Source organism: Balaenoptera musculus, chromosome 12 (assembly GCF_009873245.2).
Source record: "Balaenoptera musculus isolate JJ_BM4_2016_0621 chromosome 12, mBalMus1.pri.v3, whole genome shotgun sequence".
Classification (NCBI taxonomy): domain Eukaryota; kingdom Metazoa; phylum Chordata; class Mammalia; order Artiodactyla; family Balaenopteridae; genus Balaenoptera; species Balaenoptera musculus.
The window spans coordinates 32,203,942-32,224,620 of NC_045796.1; the positions used below are offsets into that span (position 1 = coordinate 32,203,942).

The 20,679-nt window shown below is 38.6% G+C and overlaps 1 protein-coding gene and 1 pseudogene across 5 annotated transcripts in view; one reads left to right on the forward strand and one right to left on the reverse strand.

The window, feature by feature from the left end:
• AKAP7 (A-kinase anchoring protein 7) overlaps positions 1-20,679 on the reverse strand; it is a 138,972-nt gene that overhangs the window by 87,276 nt on the left and 31,017 nt on the right. For all 5 annotated transcript variants that reach the window (XM_036872178.1, XM_036872181.1, XM_036872182.1 and 2 more), the window contains exon 5: positions 14,361-14,521. In XM_036872178.1, coding sequence (XP_036728073.1) covers positions 14,361-14,521 — 161 coding nt within the window. The remainder of the gene's footprint in view (positions 1-14,360; positions 14,522-20,679) is intronic.
• On the forward strand, positions 9,966-10,909 carry LOC118905489 (annotated as a pseudogene).

The following is a 20,679-nucleotide window of genomic DNA, read 5'->3' on the forward strand; positions in this document are numbered from 1 at the left end:
GGCTTCCGAAAGAAAGGAGCTGCAAGGAATATTCTATACAACCTCAGCAGCTTCTAGCTTTTCTGGGTGGCTGACAGAGTCTTGGTGCTCCAGCAGAGTGTCAGGCCTGAGCCTCCGAGGCGGGAGAGGAGAGTTCAGGACACTGGTCCACGAGAGACCTCCTGGCCCCAGGTAATATCAAACGGCAAAAGCCCTCTCAGGGTTCTCCATCTCAATGCTAAGACCCATCTCCACTTAACAACCAGCAAGCTACACTGCTGGACACCCTATGCCAAACAACTAGCAAGACAGGAACACAACCCCACCCATTAGCAGAGAGGCTGCCTAAAATCATAATAAGTTCACAGACACCCCAAAACACAACACCGGACATGGTCCTGCTCACCAGAAAGACAAGATCCAGACTCATCCACCAGAACACAGGCACTAGCCCCCTCCACCAGGAAGCCTACACAAGCCACTGAACCAAACTTACCCGCTGGGGGTGGACACCAAAAACAAAGGGAACTACGAACCTGCAGCTTGTGAAAAGGAGACCCCAAACACAGTAAGATAAGCAAAATGAGAAGAGAGAGAAATACACAGCAGATGAAGGAGCAAGGTAAATCCCACCAGACGAAACAAATGAATAGGAAATAGTCTACCTGAAAAAGAATTCAGAGTAATGATAGTAAAGATGATCCAAAATCTTAAAAATAGAATGGAGGAAATACAAGAAACGTTTAACAAGGACCTAGAAGAAGAGCAAACAAACAATGAGGAACAACACAATAAATGAAATTAAAAACTCTCTAGAAGGAATCAATAGCAGAATAACTGAGGCAGAAGAACGGATAAGTGAACTGGAGGATAAAATAGTGGAAATAACCACTGCAGAGCAGAATAAAGAAAAAAAAATGAAAAGAATTGAGGACAGTCTCAGAGACCTCGGGGACAACATTAAATGCACCAACATTCGAGTAATAGGGGTCCCAGAAGAAGAGAACAAAAAGGGACTGAGAAAATATTTGAAGAGACTATAGTTGAAAACTTCCCTAATATGGGAAAGGAAATAGTCAATCAAGTCCAGGAAGCACAGAGAGTCCCATACAGGATAAATTCAAGGAGAAACATGCCAAGACACATATTAATCAAACTATCAAAAATTAAATACAAAGAAAAAATATTAAAAGCAGCAAAGGAAAAGCAACAAATAACATACCAGGGAATCCCCATAAGGTTAACAGCTGATCTTTCAGCAGAAACTCTGCAAGCCAGAAGGGACTGGCAGGACAAATTTAAAGTGATGAAAGGGAAAAACCTACAACCAAGATTACTCTACTCAGCAAGGATCTCATTCAGATTCGATGGAGAAATTAAAACCTTTACATATAAGCAAAAGCTAAGAGAATTCAGCACCAGCAAACCAACTTTACAACAAATCCTAAAGGAACTTATCTAGGCAGGAAACACAAGAGAAGGAAAAGACCTACAATAACAAACCCAAACCAATTAAAAAATGGTAATAGGAACACACATATCAATAACTACCTTAAATGTAAATGGATTAAATGTTCCAACCAAAAGACATAGACTGGTTGAATGGATACTAAAACAAGATCCGTATATATGCTGTCTACAGGAGGCCCACTGTAAACCTAGCGCCACATACAGACTGAAAGTGAGGGGATGGAAAAAGATATTCCATGCAAATGGAAATCAAAAGAAAGCTGGAGTAGCAATTCTCATATCAGACAAAATAGACTTTAAAATAAACACTATTACAAGAGACAAAGAAGGACACTACATAATGATCAAGGGATCAATCCAAGAAGAAGATACAACAATTGTAAATATTTATGCACCCAACATAGGAGCACCTCAATAAATAAGGAAAATGCTGACAGCCATAAAAGGGGAAATCGACAGTAACACAATCATAGTAGGGGACTTTAACACCCCACTTTCACCAAAGGACAGATCATCCAAAATGAAAATAAATAAGGAAACACAAGCTTTAAATGACACATGAAACAAGATGGACTTAACTGATATTTATAGGACATCCCATCCAAAAGCAACAGAATATACTTTCTTCTCAAGTGCTCATGGAACCTTCTCCAGGATAGATCATATCTTGGGTCACAAATCAAGCCTTGGTTAATTTAAGAAAACTGAAATCATATCAAGTACCTTTTCCAACCACGAGGCTATGAGACTAGATATCAATTACAAGAAAAAATCTGTAAAAAATACAAACACATGGAGGCTAAAAAATACAGTAATAAACAACCAAGAGATCACTGAAGAAATCAAAGAGGAAATCAAAAAATACCTAGAAACAAATGACAATGAAAACACAACGACCCAAAACCTATGGGATACGGCAAAAGCAGTTCTAAGAGGGAAGTTTATAGCAATACAATCCTACCTCAAGAAACAAGAAACATCTCAAATAAACAACCTAACCTTACATCTAAAGCAGTTAGAGAAAGAAGAACAAAAAAAACCCAAAGTTAGCAGAAGGAAAGAAATCATAAAGATAAGATCAGAAACAAATGAAAAAGAAATGAAGGAGGGACTTCCTGGTGGCGCAGTGGTTAAGAATCCGCCTGACAATGCAGAGGACATGGGTTTGAGCCCTGGTCGGGAAGGTCCCACATGCCGCGGAGCAACTAAGCCCATGCGCCATAACTACTGAGCCTGTGCTCTAGAGCCTGTGAGCCACAACTACTGAGCCCAGGCGCCACAACTACTGGAGCCCACGTGCCTAGAGCCCGTGCTCCACGACAAGAGAAGCCACTGCCATGAGAAGCCCATGCACCGCAACAAGGAGTAGACCCCGCTCACCACAGCTAGAGAAAGCCCGCACACAGCAACGAAGACCCCATGCAGCCAAAAATAAATAAGTTAAATAAAAAAAAGAAATGAAGGAAACAATAGCAAAGATCAATAAAACTAAAAGCTGGTTCTTAGAGAAGATAAACAAAATTGATAAACCTTTAGCCAGACTCATCAAGAAAAAAAGGGAGAAGACTCAAATCAATAGAACTAGAAATGAAAAAGGAGAAGTAACAAATGACACTGTAGAAATACAAAGGATCATGAGAGATTACAACAAGCAACTCTATGCCAATAAAATGCACAACCTGGAAGAAATGGACAAATTCTTAGAAAAGCACAACCTCCCGAGACTGAACTTGGAAGAAACAGAAAATATAAACAGACCAATCACAAGCACTGAAATGGAAACTGTGATTAAAAATCTTCCAAAAAACAAAAGCCCAGGACCAGATGGCTTCACAGGCTAATTCTATCAAACATTTAGAGAAGAGCTAACACCTATCCTTCTCAAACTCTTCCAAAATACAGCAGAGGGAGGAACACTCCCTAACTCACTCTACAAGGTCACCATCACCCTGATACCAAAACCGGACAAAGATATCTCAAAAAAAGAAAACTACAGACCAGTATCACTGATGAACACAGATGCAAAAATCCTCAACAAAATACTAGCAAACAGAATCCAAAAGCTCATTAAAAGGATCATACACCATGATCAAGTGGGGTTTATCCCAGGAATGCAAGGATTCTTCAATATACGTAAATCAATCGATGTGATAAACCATATTAACAAATTGAAGGAGAAAAACCATATGATAATCTCAATAGATGCAGAAAAAGCTTTTGACAAAATGCAACACCTATTTATGATAAAAACCCTCCAGAAAGTAGGCATAGAGGGAACTTACCTCAACATAATAAAGGCCATATATGACAAACCCACAGCCAACATCATTCTCAATGGTGAAAAACTGAAACCACTTCCACTAAGATCAGGAACAAGACAAGGTTGCCCACTCTCACCACTATTATTCAACATAGTTTTGGAAGTTTTAGCCACAGCAATCAGAGAAGAAAAAGAAATAAAAGGAATCCAAATCGGAAAGAAGTAAAACTGTCACTGTTTGCAGATGACATGATACTATACATAGAGAATCCCAAAGATTCTACCAGAAAACTACTAGAGCTAATCAATGAATTTGGTAAAGTAGCAGGATATAAAATTAATGCACAGAAATCTCTTGCATACACTAATGATGAAAAATCTGAAAGAGAAATTAAGGAAACACTCCCATTTACCACTGCAACAAAAAGAATAAAATACCTAGGAATAAACCTACCTAAGGAGACAAAAGACCTGTATGCAGAAAACTATAAGACACTGATGAAAGAAATTAAAGATGATACAAACAGATGGAGAGATATACCATGTTCTTGGACTGGAAGAATCAACATTGTGAAAATGACTCTACTACCCAAAGCAATCTACAGATTCAATGCAATTCCTATCAAACTACCAATGGCATTTTTCACAGAACTAGAAAAAAACAATTCACAATTTGTATGGAAACACAAAGGACCACGAATAGCCAAAGCAATCTTGAGAAAGAAAAACGGAGCTGGAGGAATCAGGCTCCCTGACTTCAGACTATACTACAAAGCTACAGTAATCAAGACAGTACGGCACTGGCACAAAAACAGAAATACAGATCAATGGAACAGGATAGAAAGACCAGAGATAAACCAACACACATATGGTCACCTTATTGTTGATAAAGGAGGCAAGAATATACAATGGAGGAAAGACAGACTCTTCAGTAAGTGGTGCTGGGAAAACTGGACAGCTACATGTAAAAGAATGAAATTAGAACACTCCCTAACACCATACACAAAAATGAACTCAAAATGTATTAAAGACCTAAAAGTAAGGCCAGACACTATAAAACTCTTAATGGAAAACATAGGCAGAACACTCTACGACATAAATCACAGCAAGATCCTTTTGGACCCACCTCCTAGAGAAATGGGACCTAATGAAACTTAAAAGCTTTTGCACAGCAAAGGAAACCATAAACAAGACAAAAAGACAACCCTCAGAATGGGAGAAAATATTTGCAAACGAAGCAACTGACAAAGAATTAATCTCCAAAATATACAGGCAGCTCATACAGCTCAATATCAACAAAACAAAGAACCCAATCCAAAAATGGGCAGAAGATCTAAATAGACATTTCTCCAAAGAAGATATACAGATTGCCAACAAACACATGAAAGGATGCTCAACATCATTAATCATTAGAGAAATGCAAATTAAAACTACAATGAGGTATCACCTCACACCGGTCAGAATGGCCATCATCAAAAAATTTACAAACAATAAATGCTGGAGAGGGTATGGAGAAAAGGGAACCCTGTTGCGCTGTTAGTGGGAATGTAAATTGATACAACCACTATGGAGAACAGTGTGGAGGTTCCTCAAGAAACTAAAAATAGAACTACCATAAGACCCAGCAATCCCACTACTGGGCATATACCCTGAGAAAACCATAATTCAAAGAGTCTTTTACCACAATGTTCATTGCAGCTCTATTTACAATAGCCAGAACATGGAAGCAACCTAAGTTTCCACTGACAGATGAATGGATAAAGAAGATGTGGCACATATATACAATGGAATATTGCTCAGCCATAACGAGAAACGAAATTGAGTTATTTGTAATGAGGTGGATGGACCTAGAGTCTGTCATACAGAGTGAAGTAAGTCAGAAAGAGAAAAACAAATACCGTATGCTAACACATATATATGGAATCTAAGAAAAAAAAATGGTTCTGAAGAACCTAGGGACAGGACAGGAATAAAGACGCAGACATACAGAATGGACTTGAGGACACGGGGAGGGGGGAAGGGTAAGCTGGGACGAAATGAGAGAGTGGCATGGACATATATACACTACCAAATGTAAAATAGCTAGCTAGTGGGAAGCAGCCGCATAGCACAGGGAGATCAGCTTGGTGCTTTGTGACCACCTAGAGGGGTGGGATAGGGAGGGTGGGAGGGAGACGCAAGAGGGAGGAGATATGGGGATATATGTTTATATATAGCTGATTCACTTTTTTATACAGCAGAAACTAGCACACCATTGTAAAGCAATTATACTCCAACAAAGATGTTAAAAAAAAAAAAAGAACACAGAATATGGAGCCAGACTGCCTGGATTTGTGTCCTGGCTCTACCACTTACTAACAAATTATTTAGCCTCTTTGTGCCTCAGATTCCCAACTGTAAAACGGGGGTGATGACAATCATCCCTGTCTCAAATAGTTGTTAAGATTGAAAGGGTTAACATTTGTAAGATGATTAGAATAATATCCAGCATAAAGTAAATCCATTTAAGTGTTTGATTGAAAATCAAGTAAAATAAAAGATATAGGGAATATGCCACCCCAAAATATGCCACTTGGGCGTAAGGCATATTTTGAGCTAGAGACAAAGAGAATCAATAGATGTAAAAAGAAACTTTCCTGGAGCTTCCCTTGTCTGACCAAAAGCAGACACTTGTGAAAAATGAGGACCGCCAAAAGTCCCCTCTCCTGGGGAATTTGTATCGCCAAGGTGGACCTATACACACAAACCTTACTCCATTAGAGGCCCCCCACAGTCTGTCCCCCGAAAGCTTAAAACCCTTTTCCTTTGTCCTGTCACTTCTCTACAAATTTATTATTTTTCTGTTAAGATGCTATATGAGCCCACATTCTAGCCACCCCCGTGAGTTACCTTTCATTGAGGTTTCTCCCACGTGATGTGTATTGGACACATTAATAAACTCTTTGCTTTTCCCTTGTTAATCTGTTGTCAGTCTAAGTCTACAGGGTCCCTGGGGGAGAATCTAGGAGGGTAGAAGGAAAAACAATTTGTCCCTATACGGGACAATGGAAAGGGTAAAAAGAGAGGTGAGAGGGGAGAAGAACTATGAGAATTTGTGCCTGGGGGCCCTGCACAGAGGCAGGGCGTGCGACAGAGGCTCCGGGGGCCCTCTAGGGAGTGGGGCTGTGATCCAGACATTCTGGCTGGGGAGAAAAGCTTGTCTTTGCTTAGTTCTAAATGATGTGTGGCTAAGGTGTGCTGATGTCTCTGAAGACAGCTTAGTCCAGGCCATTAAGGGGAAGGGTCAGCAGGCTGCTGGGATGCCCACCTGCCTGTGGTGGTTAGAAGTGCAAGAGCAGACAGCTTAGAAAAAGGCCCAAAGATAGCAGCAACTGAACAGAATCCCCACAAGGAGCAGAAACACAGGGCATATACTCTCCATCTTTTGGGGGACATGACAGTCATAATAAGAGAAAGAGTAATGTTCAAATGAACACCCTGAAAACCTTTCATTTTTCCTTTTGTGAGATAAATGCACTTGGAATCTTTTATCATGCTAAACAAGCACATTTTTCTCATTTAAAAAAAAAAAGATTTGCAAGGACTATTATAATCCCAGCAGGCTAAATTTTTAGCAATCTCTCAATCTAATACACTTTTTAACAAAATTACATTTCACAAAAAAAAAATGAATGAAATCACATTCAGTTCTATGCAAAAACCTTCCAGTGCAATTTCATCACTGTAAAATGTGGAGAAATGACATGTAAATGCCTAATTTTCAATACCTTCTTAGCTCTACGAGCTATTGTGTACTGCTAGAAAAGCAGAAGGTGCTTTTTATTCTGGAAAAACAGGCTCACTCAAGGTCAAGGCAGTAAGCTAAGACACAGTCTTGGCTGCTGTATACCAGCTCCCTCAAGCGGCTACCACCATAAACTTACATGTACACAGTGTGCAAAAATGGGCGTGGTCTCTTTTTGTTTCATTTTCATTACTCTAGGAGGTGGATCGATAAAGATCTTGCTGTGATTTATGTCAGAGAGTGTTCTTCCTATGTTTTCCTCTAAGAGTTTCATAGTGTCCAGTCTTACATTTAGGTCTCTAATCCATTTTGAGTTTATTTTTGTGTATGGTGTTAGGGAGTATTCTAATTTCATTCTTTTACATGTAGCTGTCCAGTTTTCCCAGCACCACTTATTGAAGAGTCTGTCTTTCCTCCATTGTATATTCTTGCCTCCTTTATCAAAGATAAGGTGACCATATGTGTGTGGGTTTATCTCTGGGCTTTCAATCCTGTTCCATTGATCTATATTTCTGTTTTTGTGCCAGTACCATACTGTCTTGATTACTGTAGCTTTGTAGTATAGTCTGAAGTCAGGGAGCCTGATTCCTCCAGCTCCATTTTTCCTTCTTAAGATTGCTTTGGCTATTCGTGGTCTTTTGTGTTTCCGTACGATAGCCAGGACACAGAAGCAACCTAAATGTCCATTGATGGAGGAATGAATAAAGAAGATGTGGTACATATATACAATGGAATATTATTCAGCCATAAAAAAGGATGAAATAATGCCATTTACAGCAACATGCATGGACCTAGAGATTGTCATACTGAGTGAAGTCAGACAGAGAAAGACAAATATCATATGACATCATTTATATGTGGAATCTAAAAAAATGGTACAAATGAACTTACTTACAAAACAGAAATGGAGTCACAGATTTAGAAAACAAACTTATTGTTACCAAGTGGGAAAGGGGTGGGGAGGGATAAATTGGGAGATTGGGATTGACATATACACACTACTATATATAAAATAGATAACTAAAATAAGATAACTAATCTTTACAAAGGCTGCAAATGAACTTATCTACAAAACAGAAATAGAGTTACAGATGTAGAAAATAAACTTACAGTTACGGGGTGGGGGAGGGATAAACTGGAAGACTGGGATTAACACATACACACTACTATATATAAAACAGATAACTAATATCTACTGTATAGCACAGGGAACTCTACTCAGTCCTCTGTAATGGCCTATATGGGAAACGAACCTAAAAAAGAGTGGATATATGTGTATGTATATCAGATTCATTTTGCTGTACACCTAAAACTAACACAACACTGTAAATCAACTATACCCCAATAAAAATTATTAAAGAAATAAAAAGATGGGTGTGGTCTCTTCAGCCCACAGGCATCTACCAAAAATAAGTTAGTAGCTCATCAATTCAGACTTTATTAGTTCAAAATGCATAATTTTCTTCAATATTATACATTAATTCTAAATTACTCTTTACCCTGTAAATTTTCAATAATGAGTTCAAATATTAGTATCTAAAATTCAGTCCTTTTTTCATAACAACTGTGTAATATTTTTTTTTAATTAATTTATTTGTTTGTTTATTTATTTATGGCTGTGTTGGGTCTTCGTTTCTGTGCGAGGGCTTTCTCTACTTGCAGCAAGCGGGGGCCACTCTTCATCGCTGTGCGCGGGCCTCTCATTATCACAGCCTCTCTTGTTGCGGAGCACAGGCTCCAGATGGGCAGGCTCAGTAATTGTGGCTCACGGGCCTAGCTGCTCCGCGGCATGTGGGATTCTCCCAGACCAGGGCTCGAACCCATGTCCCATGCATTGGCAGGCAGACTCTCAACCATTGCACCACCAGGAAAGCCCCACAACTGAGTAATATTTTAAGAATTTGTTTCTTTTAACTTGAAAATTGAAAAACTCTATGAAAATTAGGTAGATCAGACTATTCGTGAACTATAATTTTCAACTATTTTTCAAGTTAGTTTCACTTCATAACATGTACTTAAACTTAACTTCTTTATCAACACTTTAATAATTAAATTTATGTTCTTTGAAAATTTTTCCTGGGCTGCTGCCGGTTCCGCCGCACTCCAGGTATCTTTTTCTGAACGCAAGCTGCCTCATCATGTTTCAAGGATGGCTCTTCCGGGCTTCCCTGGTGGCGCAGTGGTTGAGAATCTGCCTGCTAATGCAGGGGACACGGGTTCGAGCCCTGGTCTGGGAAGATCCCACATGCCGCGGAGCAACTCGGCCCGTGAGCCACAACTACTGAGCCTGCGCGTCTGGAGCCTGTGCTCCGCAACAAGAGAGGCCGCGATAGTGAGAGGCCCGCGCACCGCGATGAAGAGTGGCCCCCGCTTGCCACAACTAGAGAAAGCCCTAACACAGAAACGAAGACCCAACACAGCAATCAATCAATCAATAAAAAATAAATAAATATTTAAAAAAAAAAAAAAAGGATGGCTCTTCCTATCATTGTATAATGGGGTAGACAGGACTATTCAGTGACCACACTTTCAGAAGATGATACTGTGCTAGATCTCAAACAATTTCTCAAGACCCTTACGGGAGTGCTACCAGAATGCCAGAAGTTACTTGGACTCAAAAGTTAAAGGCAAACTTGCAGAAAATGATGTTAAGCTTGGAGCTCTCAAACTGAAACCAAATACTAAAATCATGATGATGGGAACTCATTGGAAGATGCCTTAGGTCCACCTCCTGACGATGATGTTGTTAACAACTCTGATATTGAAGATGAAGTAGTTGAAGTAGAAAATAGGGAGGAAAACCTACTGAAAATTTCCCACAGAGTAAAAGTACAAAGTGGAAATTTTGAATCCTCCCAGGGAAGGGAAAAAACCTTTGGTACTAGGTGTTGATTATACAGTATTTGACCATAGTCTCTTGTGCAGGGACTGGGGCAGAATTAATATGGCCATATCTTCATGAATTCCTAACATCTGCATATGAGGATTATGACATTGTTATTTGATATGCAACAAATATGAAGTGGATTGAAGCTAAAATGAAAGAGCTGGGAGTGAGTACAAATGCAAATTACAAGGTTATTTTCACGTTGGACAGTGCTGCTATGATAATAGTGCATACTCCAAGGAGAGGATTAACAGATGTAAAGCCTCTTGGTGTTATATGGGGAAAGTTTTCAGAGTTTTACAGCAAAAAGAACACCATCATGTTTGATGACATAGGAAGAAATTTTCTAATGAACCCACAGAATGGACTAAAGATAAGACCTTTTATGAAAGCACACCTAAATCTAGATAAGGACAAAGAACTTTTACAATTAACCTGGTACCTCAAGGAAATAGCAAAGTTAGATGACTTTTTGGACCTAAATCAGAAATATTGGGAAAGGTATCTCTCAAAGAAGCAAGGACAGTAGTTACAAGCTATACTGGCAGTTATTGAAGATGCTTGAGATCCATGAATTTCTTTTCACTTTTATGCTAAAGATCATTATGATAGTGCTGGACATTGCAGCAAATACCAGACTGCTTATACTTGGTCTTCCAGTTTTTTGTAAATTTAATTTTATATTTTTTGAAGATCATAGCGATAAGCAAAAAAAAAAAACAAAAAACTTTTTACCCCTGTATGAATATACTGTAACTCCTGAAAAATATGTTCTCCAGCATAGAGTACTGAGTGTTTTTCCACACAAACACACACACAAAAAAAAAGTGGACAACAATGTATACTTAACAATGTCATTTTGTGACTTTGGAAACAAGTATGTCTTGTGTTTTTGTCTCACTGTGTTTTTATCTAAGCCCAAACCCATTTTGAAAATACTGTTTTTAAAACCAAAAACAGAAAAGTTTTTAGTAAGAAACCTAGTTTGGTATGCTTAAAACCACTGAGAGTTTTTCTTCTTCCTTTGTCATAACACAATTTCTCTTATTACTCCACTACTTAACATCTCTAAATTATGAGCTGTCTCAGTTTGGTATGTATGTGTGTCAGTGTTCTTCAAGTAAAACTGGAAAGTGTCTGCTCTGATACAGATATGTCATAGTGTGACAAACAGAAAACATGAGACTGAGGAATGAAACTAAGGAACAAGAGTGTGTTTCTTTGTGCTAGCCAAGTAGAAGCACTCCTGCCTAAAACCACTGTCCTAAAAGCAATTAAAGGCAGTACATTTTGAAATGGGACGTATCACTGGTTCAGCCCTAAAAAGCATAACAAAAAGTTTTTGTCCTGTTCCAGCTCTGTCTTCTCTAAGTACAAACACTGTGTTGCAGTGAAAATATCTAGCCATAAGATTAAAAAAATAATTTATTTGCAATGCTTATGCCTGCAGATATGTAATATGACCACTGTTTTGTGTTGACAGTATTGCTTTATACAGTTGTTCTATTTGAAAGGAATCTGATTCTTTCAAATAAACATGGTATGTATTGGTCTTACGGGGGACTATTTCAGTGATGCAAATAATAAATTTCTTTTCTTAAAAAAAAAAAAAAAATTTTCCTTCTTTCCATTAAGTCTACTAGCTCTGCCTCCTTTATGTTGAACAAATAAGAGTTTAATATTTCTGTATAAGCATACACATATACATAGTTTATAACAATGTTCTAAGAAATGTATTACCCTGGTCAATGGAATATAATCTTCTGAAAGTTGTAATATATTTGAAAAATAGTTTATAAAATATGACACAAAAACAAATATGACATTATTTAACTGATCCTGTTGGACTAAAGCAATACTAATCCTGAGGCATTCTTTTAAAAATAAATCTAATGAAGTAAAATATTAACAAAAATTCCATGTATTGAACATCTGGACTATCTGAACACTACACAAACTGAGGCTCAACTAAACTTCACTGAAATTTTCCACATACATATTCAAATATTTAGACTTCTTATAAAATTGCATAAAAACTATAATCCAGGGAATTCCCTGGCGGTCCAGTGGTTAGGACTCCGTGCTTCCACTGCAGGGGGCACGGGTTCGATCCCTGGTGGGGAACTAAGATCCCGCATGCTGCAGGACGCAGCTAAAAAAAATTTTTAAATAAAAAACATAATCCAAAACAACAGTACAGTATACACCCAAAAGATTAAAAGCAAGTGATTATATGAGTAGACAGAGTGCCATTCTATTTTCCATTTTTTGTAATGCTTTGTTTAAACGTTTAGAAAAGTATATATATTTTTAAGAAACAGTCTCTGGCATCTAGAAAGGAATTACAGGGGCAGTGGCCTTTTCTAAAATGACAAACCAACACCCTTGAGCTCAGAGTCACACTAAAGCTGGTGAGATTTCACATTCCTCACCACACAATGGATCTTTCATCAATACTGGAAACTGCCTTTGTGAGAATATTGCTAAGAATGGATGGAATTCTCAATGTTGCAAGCACCCATTGAATTATTGAAAAGAACAACGAATGAATGACCAATTAGAAATGTTTCTTGAGCTCAGACATATTTATATTACAAAAGGAAAGACCTGAATCTAGCATTCTCTCCAGAGCAGTTCAGGATGAACAGATTAAGTCTGTTAAATGAAGGCATGGGTTCCCAAATGCTTTGCCATCAAAACTGTTAAGAGTTGCCTTCTCCTTGGCCAACTAATGATTTTAAATCCTACTTGACTCATAACTACTGTTTAATTGCTTGCTTGTTTGTTGTTTATACATACTTTGCTCCACAAAAGAAAAACTTAACCAACAATGAAATGAAATCTGGTCCTCATGCCTCCCTCACCCCTAAAAGAGGTGCACTTTTGAATGGGCAACTAAAAACTGCATAAAGACAATATATTAAGTTTTTTAAAAAGTACATCTCAAAAGATCTCATACAATATGATATCCTTTTCATAAGATTAAAACCAATTAAAAATACATATACTTGGGGAGAATACAAGGAAATAATAAACCCTGACCTCAGGATGATGGTTAGCTTAAATGAAGGAAGGCCAAAGGATGGATTAATGAAAAGGACAATATATGGTTAGATTTACTACCAAGGTCCTAGCTTTTGTTTCGGGTGGTGGATTCCCAGATGATTATGATATTATTTTAAGACAGATAAATAGATAGATAAAATTAAACCCAGCATGGAGCAATGATGAGAGTGTGTTATGAATCAAGGATTATTGAACCTGAAATGAGATGACATGAAACGACCTGGCATGATATGAGAGGAAATGAAAATAAAAATTGCTTTATTAACAATTGTTTTACTAACACCCAAACTATGATCTCTGGATCATCTTTAAAAAGCACTCATCCAGGTTTTATAATTTTCTGCTTCGATTTCCCTAACATTTTCAACTGTGCTGCACAAAGCAATGTGTTCTCCAATGGATGTGAGACCTTCTACCATCACCAACGGACTTTCTGCTCATAGAGCAGTACCTAAACAGGAAGGTGAAAAGGTAGCACAGAGAAAAATGCTGCTGATTCATCTACTGATTCTCCGGAATGGGGCGGACAATGCCCACAAGCCTCCAAATAGGCAATTGGTGATTCTTATTAATTCACTCAATACTTACGAAATGCCAACTACATGTCAAATGTCATGATAAGCGTTGGATCCTTCGGACTTATGATTAGGACAGTCCTAACAAATACTTGAGTCCAGCCCATCATCTTCCAGAATCAACATATTCCTCAGGTCAAAGAATCAAGATAACTTTTCCCGCCTTTTATTTGGCTACTTCCCTATACAAGCAAATGCTGAAGCAGCTCACTTATAAAGTGAGGTTACACTGGCTCCCCAAAATTAAAAGATGTCAAATCTCTAGTATAAGAATTGGGAGAAAAAAATTGCTTCTTCAACAGATGAGATTTCATGGAAGTATATCACTGTTTGTTTTACCTGCTATCTCCAAAAGTGGGTTTATGTGATCTCCTTCTGCCAGCTTCACAAATCCAACCTGATCTCCAAAAGTGTCAACCCCTTCAAAGGGCAAAGTCAAAGTTTTTCCTTGGAGGATTTCTTCCACAAATGGTTTTAATTCCAAAAGAGCATCAATACCACTGGTAAGAAATAATATATTTTTCACTAACATATTAAGTAATAAAATATACAAAACCAAATGAGAAACAGTTTTAGAAAGATAAATTAATTTTTATACTTGTACTAATTATTTTAATGCTCAAAATACCTTCAAAATCTAATCCATATGATCAAAATAAAACTAATATTAATTTTTAACAAAATCTATAGAAGTGAATTAATCTTTACCTACTTATAATTTATTTTATATTAAAGACACAAAAGAAGATGCTATGTTATAGTTCACCAAAAGGTTTTTAACCAAGGAAATACTGCATGGACAACTAAAAAAAAAATTACTGACAGTATATTGCAGAAAATCCTAATACCTACAAAACATTATATTAGATTATGTGAAAGTTCTATATTCTTGTTAAAAGTAGTAATACTTATATAGTATTTACTATTTGTGAGGCAGTCTACTAAAACTTAAAATACATTATCTCTTTAAAATATAATAGTCTCCACAATAAGATAATTTATTACACTTGGGTTCAACTAAAGTGCAAGTTTATATTTACCAACTACAGCTACGTAAGTTTGTTGTGTCTGTTTAGCCTCTATGATTAAAGGGCTATTCTGCGTTTCAAATGCATTACTTTTCTTTCTAAAAATAAATGTTTACTATATTAGTGAATTAGATATTATAAAGTTAGGAATATTTTAAAAATTAAGATCAATTATTTCCATAGTAAGAGGAGTTTGGTATAGGTACTTTATTATGAGAAAAAAAATAAAATCTCACTAGAGGGCAGCAATTACTCAAAAAAGAAATAAGGACATTATTACATTATGGAGAGGGGTTTGAAACACCCTTCTGGTGAACCACCATTAATTTAAATTATCTTGATCAGCAATTTGTTCGCCAGTAGTAATTATGTCAAATGTGTGAAAAGAAATTTAATTATTTTTCTAGATCTTTCATATTTCTAAATTAGTATTCATATAAAATTTTTAACTGATTTTCATCCACAGCTCCCATACTGAGTCTTGTTTCTCTGTCAAAACAATACATAATACTTCAAAATAGCTTTAGAAATGTCAGCATTTCTCGTTGTACCTCCAAATCCACATCCAAAATCCAATCTTGCCTACCTGTATTTATGTTCATCCAAAAAGACACACTTCTGCTATAATACTGTCCTTCACCACACACTGAGTTAAAGCATGTGAAAACAGATCAGCCACTTCTGGCTCATCTACCGTAAATGAGGGGAATTCAATATACTCGTTTTAAATGTAACTCTATATGAAAGTAGGCCATGCTAAAGGTCAGGATTTTTCAGAGACAGTGAATTCTATACCCCATTTTTCTTTAAAGAAATATAGACGATCTAAATTCAGTCCAGTTTTTCAGTTCTTCAGTATCATAAATCAATAAATTTGTCCTAATGAGAGGTCACTGGTCACAGAGTGAAAAGGAGTCATAGTGCCTATTGATAAATATCACTAACTTTCAAATTCTTTTAAATAGAGTATCTTTTCAAGAACAGTTTATGGGAAGACTTCTTTATGGGAAAATGAATAGAGTACAGGCACGTACGAAACAGAATTCTGAAACTAGAGTTCAGACCCAAAGGTTGTACTTAAAACTACGATAGGACAGCCGTCTTTTCAAGTCAGCATCTGGGCTAACATATTTCTATTCCTTTCTTCTGCACTGTGAGGACACAGAGGGTGATACCTACCTGAAGAAATTCATTATTTTAAAAAAAAGTTTCTGCACACTCCATATCCAATCCATTGATCAATACTTTATCAAACACCTAAAATATGATACTAGACTTCGAAAAGTAAGAATATAGAACAAGAAACCAACAATATGTGTCTCTAGCATATTATACTGTATAGGATGAAAGATAAAATTTAACAATTAGGGACTTAGGAAATCCTTCATATAAACAATGTCTTACCAGGAAAGCCAATCATTTCACTCTCACTATACAGCTACCCAAAATGAAGCCACACCTTGAATCTCATCATCACCTAAAAGTTGATACTTCTGCCACAAACACTTGCATGGTTCCCCAAACTAGAAGCAAATCTTCTCTCCTCTGCAATTCCATTAATACTTTATACCAATTGAAACATACCATTTTTTACATTTATCTATTATAGTTATTTGGGTCCATATGACCTAGTCAACTACCTGGTATAATCCATGAGTACAAGATCCATTCATGGTTCATCTTTATTTTCCCCAAAGCACTTAGCTCAGTATCTAACAGATGGTTGGAAATTAATGTTGGTCGAACTGTAAAATACTATCTTGTCTGTACAGCAAACTTCAATTATTACTTAGATCTTTCATTACAACTTAGTCAAGAATAATTGCTAAATTGCAAATATCTGGTCATCATTTTCCAGTAGAGCTCTGACTCCCAGTATCATAAAGTAGCATAAGAATGTCACTTTAATCCTTCAAACACAAAGTAGACTTGCTAAATATTTAATTTTTTACACAAAACTGAAATTTGCAAACAGACATTGTAAAACACGGGGCTGAATGACTCAGACTATCACTGTGCTCTGTACTGTAACTCTTCAACAAGTGATGCCACGATTTAGGGCAACACAATGCTTCCTAGTTCAGGACTGTCCCATGTACTGCAGGTGATTTAGTAATGCTGAGATCTGCCCATAAATGCCCACGGCACTCCTCAGTAATTGTGACAACCAAAAATACCCCCCAAAATATTTCTAAAAGTCTCCTATAGGAACCTTCAAGATGGTGGAGGAGTAAGACATGGAGATCACCTTCCTCCCCACAAATACATCAGAAATACATCTACATGTGGAACAACTCCTACAAAACACCCACTGAATACTGGCAGAAGAACTCAGACCTCCCAAAAGGCAAGAAACTCCTCACGTACCTGGGTAGGGCAAAAGAAAAAAGAAAAAACAGAGACAAAAGAATAGGGATGGGACCTGCACCTCTGGGAGGGAGCTGTGAAGGAGGAAAAGTTTCCACACACTAGGAAGGCCCTTTGCGGGCGGAGACTGCGGGTGGCGGAGGGGGGAAGCTTCGGAGCCACAGAGAAGAGCGCAGCAACAGGGGTGCGGAGGGCAAAGCGGAGAGATTCCCGCACGGAGGATCAGTGCCGACCAGCACTCAACAGCCCGAGAGGCTTGTCTGCTCTCCCGCCGGGGCGGGCGGGGGCTGGGAGCTGAGGCTCGGGCTTCGGAGGTCAGATCCCAGGGAGAGGACTGGGGTTGGCTGCATGAACACAGCCTGAAGGGGGCTAGTGCGCCACAGCTAGACAGGAGGGAGTCCGGGAAAAAGTCTGGACTTGCCTAAGAGGCAAGAGACCACTGTTTCGGGGTGCATGAGGAGAGGTGATTCAGAGCACCACCTAAACGAGCTCCAGAGACGGGCGCGAGCTGGCCTATCAGCTCGGACACCAGAGACGGGCATGAAACGTTAACGCTGCTGCTGCAGCCACCAAGAATCCTGTGTGCAAGCACAGGTCACTATCCACACTCCCCACTGGGAGCCTGTGCAGCCCGCCACTGCCAGGGTCCCAAAGACCAGGGACAACTTCCCCGGGAGAACAAATGGCACGTCTCAGGCTGCTGCAACGTCACGATGGCCTCTACTGCCACAGGCTCGCCCCGCATTCCAATTATAAATACTGTACCCCTCCCTCCGCCTGGCCTGAATGAGCAAGAGCCCCCCGATCAGCCACTGCTTTAACCCCTTCCTGTCTGGGTGGGAACAGAAGCCTGAGGGCAACCTACACGCAGAGGCAGGGCCAAAACCGAAGCTGAACCCCAGGAGCTGAGCAAACAAAGAAGAGAAAGGGAAATCTCTCCCAGCAGCCTCAGAAGCAGCAGACTAAATCCCCACCCCCAACAAATCAATCAACTTGATGTACCCTGCATTTGTAGAACACCTGAATAGACAACGAATCATCCCAAAATTGAGGCGGTGGACGTTGGGAGCAACTGTAGACATGGCGTTTGCTGTCTGCGACTGTTTTATTTCTGATTTTTATATTTATCTTAGTTTAGTGTTTAGCGCTTGTTATCATTGGTGGATTTCTTTATTGGATTGGTTGCTCTCTTTCTCTTTTTATTATTATTTTTTTAAATAATCTCCCTCCCTCCCTCTCTCCCTCCCTCCCTCCCTCTCTCCCTCTCTCTCTCTCTCTCTTTCTCTCTTTCTCTCTTTCTTTCTCCCTTTTCTTCTGAGCCATGTGGTTGACAGGGTCTTGGTACTCCGGGCTGGTGTCAGGCCTGAGCCTCCGAGGTGGAAGAGCCGAGTTCAGGATACTGGACCCCCAGAGACCACCCGGCCCCACGTAATATCAATAGGCGAGAGCTCTCCCAGAGATCTCCATCTGAACACTAAGACCCAGCTCCACCCAACAGCCAGCAAACTACAGCACTGGACGCCCCAGGCCAAACAACTAGCAAGACAGGAACACAACCCCACCCATCAGGAGAGAGGCTGCCTAAAATCATACCAACTTCACAGACACCCCTAAACACACCACCAGACGTGGCCATGCCCACTAGAAAGACAAGGTCCAGCCCCACCTACCATAACACAGGCACCAGTCCCCTCCAACAGGAAGCCTACACAAGCCACTGAACCAACCTCACCCATTGGGGGCAGACACCAAAAACAACAGGAACTACGAACCTGCAGCCTGTGAAAAGGAGACCACAAACACAGTAAGTTAAACAAAATAAGAAGACAGAGAAATATGCAGCAGATGAAGGAGCAAGGTACATCTCACCAGACCAAACAAATGAAGAGCAAATACACAGTCTACCTGAAAAAGATTTCAGAGTAATGATAGCAAAGATGATCCAAAATCGTGGAAATAGAATAAATACAAGAAATGTTTAACAAGGACCTAGAAGAACTAAAGAGCAAACAAACAATGATGAACAACACAATAAATGAAATTAAAAATTCTCTAAAAGGAATCAATAGCAGAATAACTGCGGCAGAAGAACAGATAAGTGACCTGGAAGATAAAACAGTGGAAATAACTACTGCAGAGCAGAATAAAGAAAAAAGAATGAAAAGAATTGAGGACAATCTCAGACACCTCGGGGACAATATTAAATGCACCAACATTTGAATTACAGGGGTCCCAGAAGAAGAGAAAAAGAAAGGGTCTGAGAAAATATATGAAGAGATTACAGTTGCAAACTTCCCTAACATGGAAAAGGAAATAGTCAATAAAGTCCAGCAAGCATAGAGAGTCCCATACAGGATAAATCCAAGGAGAAACATGCCAAGACACATAATAATCAAACTATCAAAAATTAAATACAAAGAAAAAATATTAAAAGCAGCAAGGGAAAAGCAACAAATAACATACAAGGGAATCCCCATAAGGTTAACAGCTGATTTTTCAGCAGAAACACTGCAAGCCAGAAGGGAGTGGCAGGACATATTTAAAGTGATGAAAGGGAAAAACCTACAACCAAGATTACTCTACTCAGCAAGGATCTCATTCAGATTCGATGGAGAAATCAAAAGCTTTACAGACAAGCCAAAGCTACGAGAATTCAGCACCACCAAACCAGCTATACAACAAATGGTAAAGGAACTTCTCTAGGCAGGAAACACAAGAGACGGAAAGTCCTACAAAAACAAACCCAAAACAATTAGAAAATGGTAACAGGAACATACATACCGATAACTACCTTAAATGTAAATGGATTAAATGTTCCAACCAAAAGACACAGATTGGCTGAATGGACACAAAAACAAGACCCGTATATATGCTGTCCACAAGAGACCCACTTCAGACCTAGGGACACATACAGAGTGAAAATGAGGGGATGGAAAAAGATACTCCATGCAAATGGAAATCAAAAGAAAGCTGGAGTAGCAATTCTCATATCAGACAAAATACACTTTAAAATAAACACTATTACAAGAGACAAAGAAGGACACTATATAATGATCAAGGAATCAATCCAAGAAGAAGATACAACAATTGTAAATATTTATGCACCCAAAATAGGAGCACCTCAATACTTAAGGCAAATGCTAACAGCCATAAAAGGGGAAATCGACAGTAACACAATCATAGTAGGGGACTTTAACACCCCACTTTCACCAATGGACAGATCATCCAAAATGAAAAATAAATAAGGAAACAAAAGCTTTAAA